The 5,137-nt window shown below is 36.7% G+C and overlaps 1 protein-coding gene across 1 annotated transcript; it reads left to right on the top strand.

The window, feature by feature from the left end:
* Positions 1-762: 762 nt before the first annotated feature.
* On the top strand, positions 763-3,025 carry LOC111783715 (cytochrome P450 94C1). Its single transcript, XM_023664634.1, has 2 exons — positions 763-1,667; positions 2,319-3,025. Exons 1-2 carry the CDS (start codon positions 805-807, stop codon positions 2,950-2,952), a joined length of 1,497 nt encoding a protein of 498 aa, XP_023520402.1. The 5' UTR covers positions 763-804; the 3' UTR covers positions 2,953-3,025.
* The last annotated feature ends 2,112 nt before the right edge of the window (positions 3,026-5,137 follow it).

Genomic DNA, 5,137 nt, shown 5'->3' with positions numbered 1-5,137 from the left:
AATTTCTAGTCTATCCTATAGTAAGGTCACTTTCTTGGATGGCCTCAGTCGAAGTACTTCCTAACTTAATTAACATAAGCTCCTGATCCTCGAGAGTTGCTCTAAAGATTATCAGGGTTCGCTTCCTTCGCACCGTTTGTCAACTTGCAGGTGTTCTAAGGTCGAAGGTAGGTGGTAGCGAGGTGGGAGTTCCTTTGGCGGTCTGTGGAGTTCACTGTCGTGTGGAACGCAAAAATTCCAGCGACCAATTTTCCTATCCACCAGTGATTGACAATTTTTTTTATCCGATCGTTACATCCATCAGGTTCATTGGTGTTGTAGGAAGGACGAGATGTGGCCAAACCTCCTTATTTATTTATTCATTTAATTGATATTTACCTTGATGTTTACCATATAGTAAAACTTAAATTATATCAAATAAGGTATCCATAACAAAATAAAGAAATATTAAACAAAAGTGTGGGATCATATGAGTTTAATCCAACGAAAAAAAAAAAAGGAAACAACAAAACGCACGTGATGTAAATGGGGAAATGAATGGGTGGAAAATGAAGTCCCCAAATTTTTGTTAATTTAAGCACGCTTAAATTATGGGTTCCCTGTCCATTACGTCCCCATCAATCCGCCTGTCAAAACAGCGGCCTCCCAAAACTCCCAATACCACAAACTTAAAATTAGAACAAATCCCCAACACATCGGTCCCACCACAACGCAATTTCAATCCTATTTTATCTCTTCCTTCCCCCAACAACATCATATAAAATCCACACCCCAATCAATCCCTGAACCCTCATACTAACAACAATGGCTTCAACCATCATGTTCTTATTCCACTCTCTCCCCACCCTTATCTCCATCTTGTTCTTCTCCTTCACGGCGGCCTTCACGGTGTTCTCCTTCTCTTTGTTCATCCTCCGCCTTAGACCCTGCTGCAACTGCCCCATCTGCCACTCCTACCTCTCCTCCACATGGCTCTCCTCCTTCCCCAACTTATCCGATTGGTACGCCCACCTCCTCTCCCACTCCCCCACCGCCACCATCACCATCCACGTCCTCTCCAACATCCTCACCGCCAACCCCGACAACGTCCACCACATCCTCAAAACCAACTTCCACAACTACCCAAAGGGCAAACCCTTCTCCTCCATCCTCGGCGACCTCCTCGGCCAAGGCATCTTCAACGTCGACGGCCACTCCTGGACCTTCCAACGCAAAATGGCTAGCTTGGAGCTCGGCAGCCTCTCCGTCCGCTCCCACGCCTTCCACATCCTAACCTCTCAGATTCAGACAAGGCTGCTTCCGGTCCTGTGTTCGAATCGCGACATGCTGGATTTACAGGATATTTTTAAACGATTTTCTTTTGATAATATTTGTCGATTCTCCTTTGGGTTGGACCCGGGCTGTTTGAGCTTGTCTTTGCCTATTTCGGAGTTTGCCGTTGCCTTTGACTTGGCGTCTAGATTGTCGGCGGAGAGGGCTATTACGCCTTACCCTGTTATGTGGAGGATTAAGCGGCTGTTTGGATTTGGGTCGGAGAGGAAGCTTAGGGATGCTATTAAAATGGTGGATCATCTTGCCATGGAAGTCATACGCCAACGCCGGGAAATTGGATTCTCTCATCGGAATGATCTTCTCTCTAGATTCATGGCTTCCGTTGATGATGACAGGTATCAATCTTTTAACTAATTTCCCTCTTTTTTTTTTTTTTTTTTTTTTTTTGGATCATACAAACATGTGTTTTGTTGACATGGGTATCTTTTATTTCTATAATTAGTTTTTAAATTTTTGTTTTTTCCTTCTAATTTCTTGAAAAAAAACATAGATAAGGACAAAATTTACTTAATTGATTGACCCCATTTGATTTTTAAAACTATTAACATTACTCATTTTTCATTTTTGGATTGGGTGAGCGAAAGCGAATAGAACAAGTTACCAACTTATACAGTATCTTTAAGAGAATGGTTAGTAAACTCAATCGAACAAGTTACTAATTACTCCATATATGAATTGGTAGTAGTTGTCAAATTGTCGACCAAATTTTATAACTATGAACTAAGTTTTACACTTTAATTAGTAAAATTGTAGTGTTCTTAAGTTGAGGAGAAAGTTTAAAATTGTTAAATGGAAGAGAAAGTTTACGAAGTTAATTAGTGTTTTCTCCGCTATAAATACTAATGAAATGTATGCTTATTTCACGAGAAGACAACAATAAAATTGAATTGAAAAGTTAAATGGTTAAAATTTCTTTGTTGTCAAATTTTTTTATTTGTTTCGACAAATTTCGATCCATCAATCATTTTAAAATTTTGCCCATACAGATATCTTAGAGACATTGTTGTCAGCTTCCTCCTTGCCGGGCGGGACACGGTGGCGTCGGCTTTGACTAGCTTCTTCTGGCTACTATCTCAAAACCCAGAAGTGGAGGACGAGATTCTCGCCGAGTCGGATCGGGTCATGGGACCCGACCCGGACGCGGTACCCAGTTTCGACAACCTTAAAGACATGCAATATCTTCACGCAGCGGTGTACGAGAATCTGCGCCTCTTTCCACCGGTTCAGTTCGACTCCAAGTTCGCTGAGGAAGACGATATCTTGCCGGACGGCACGTTTGTTCAGAAGGGTACAAGGGTAACTTATCACCCCTACGCCATGGGTCGGATGGACCGGATTTGGGGACCCGATTGTCTCCAGTTTAAACCGGAGAGGTGGCTCAAGAATGGAAGCTTTGCACCTGTAAACCCGTTTAAATTCCCTGTTTTTCAGGCCGGTTTACGGGTTTGTTTGGGGAAGGAGTTGGCGGTGATGGACGTGAAATGTACTGCGGTGGTTTTGATTCGGAAGTTTAAGATCCGGTTGGTTGGAACTGACCGGGTTGCCCGGTTTGCTCCCGGTCTGACGGCTAGCTGGAGAGGTGGGTTGCCGGTTCGAATTGAACAAAGAACCACCAGTTAGACCTGAACTTTTGTGATGTACAAATTAATGTTACATTTTATGATTCCAAACGCATTATTAACATTTTTGTGCATTTTGTGTCGACTGGGTGGAGCCAGATGATCCTGACTAAAAATCATGCATATAATCTTCGACATCTTAAAATAATTTTATCTTTTCAATGAACAAAATTTGACTAATTACTATTTATATTCAATTGATTGTCCATATTACCCAAAACGAACTTCAATAATGAACCTACTTGTTTATTTGATTCCTTAGTCTTAATCCATCCCAACCCTATAATAAATTTAGAATATTTTTAGGCCTTACTTATTTAATGGGTACTAAACTATTCCCAGAAAGCTATTAATTACTTGGTCAGGTATGTTTCAAGTAAATTTCGACTTCCTAATCGGAATCCAAGTGTAAGGGTACCTCCTCACAAATTCTAACATTTTTCTTGAGTTAAACTCAAACCAAACCAACCATTCCGCATATTCAACAAATGAGAGAGAAAGATCTTATTGAGACTTATCCGGAAGGAGAATGAAAATTGAAAGGCGACAACGATGGTCAATAGTAGTAAAGCCAATTTGGTGAGAAACTAACAATGTACATAATCAACTACCCATAAGTGGTGTTGGGCATAACTGTTAAGGATATTTAGTAATAAATTATAGTTTACCATATATATTATATTTGATATTTTATTATAAGGCAAATATTAGATATTTGCCTTATTGCCATGGGTATCTTTCCATTTATTGTTATTTCCATTTATTACTATTTCCATATCCTTGTAATTTATTTGATTATAAATAAGATAACTTTCACACCATTTAGGTGTGGTGGATTAATCAAACATTCACAATAACAAAAAACTAGACGAAAATTTTCGACGAGCGCGTTGAACAATCGAGCAAGTGGATGTTGTTGGATGATGGAAGTCCCACGTCTGCTAATTTAGGGAATGATCATGAGTTTATAAGTGAGAAATATTAACTCCATTGGTGTAAGGTCTTTTGGGGAAGCCCAAAGCAAAGCCATGAGTGCTTATGCTCAAAGTGGACAATATCATACCATTGTGGAGAGTCGTGTTCGTTCTAACAGATGCAACCGGTAAGAAACGAAGCTAGCAATCGATGATGGAGAGAAGAGATGATTTGTGGGTCGGTTTTCAGTTAGTTTATTAATTAATTTATTATTTTTTAAATGGTTTCCCCATTATTAATTTCTTATTGCCTCTAGAATCCTCCATTATGGCAACTACTTCTTCCATGTGCCTGATTTAATTTCATAATCATCAATGATCAACTTTTATTTATTTTATTTATTTATTTTTTTAATGAAAAGTCCCTGCCTTAGATTCTACTCTTATATTATATGCTAACTCCCCCTTGTTTTTAATTTAATTTAATTTAATGTGTTTTTTTNAAAAAAAAAAAAAAAAAAAAAAAAAAAAAAAAAACCAAAGCTAAAATGGTCAAAAAGTCGGTATGATTTATGCCTTTACGCCTTTCAAAGATGCATAGAGCGTGGAGATGACATATTTGATAACCATGTTAGATATATGTAACGAAATCTAATTAATTTAATTTTTTTATATATATATATTAAGAATTTAAATATTCTTATATCGAAAGTTAACCAATAAAGTTAAAAAAATATATATTATTTTTCACACGTTCGTTTGAATAAATAAATGAATAAAAGTTATAAAAAGTAGAAGTAAGTTGTAAAGCTAAAATTTTGACATCATGGCTATCCAAAATCGATTTAAAAATATAAATCATGTGGTGGTAAAAATATATATTTTAAAATTAAAAGAAATATTAGACTTTAATTTTAAAAAAAATTAAAATGTAGAAATAAAATATAATTGAGATGGAATATATTTAATAATGAATGGTATGACCTATAATGTGGTATAATTATTTTAAATAAGAAAAGAAAACATTTAAAAACTTGAATGGATTAAATTATTAATTTATAAATATAAATAATGGACGGCCTAGATTGGTGTCTAGGAGTTGGGAAACTCACATGTTTCCCATCATTTGAGTGGGAAGAAAACTAGGGTAGATGACACGAGACATGAGCTATATAATATAGTATAGTTCTATATAATATATAATATATAGTATGATATGATATATTAATTGATTAATAATATGAGAATATTTAAGCAGAGATTAAAGTTTCC

Source organism: Cucurbita pepo, chromosome LG20 (genome assembly GCF_002806865.2).
Source record: "Cucurbita pepo subsp. pepo cultivar mu-cu-16 chromosome LG20, ASM280686v2, whole genome shotgun sequence".
NCBI lineage: Eukaryota > Viridiplantae > Streptophyta > Magnoliopsida > Cucurbitales > Cucurbitaceae > Cucurbita > Cucurbita pepo.
Note: the sequence above shows the minus strand (reverse complement) of the source record. Positions and strands in the feature narration are given on the sequence as shown.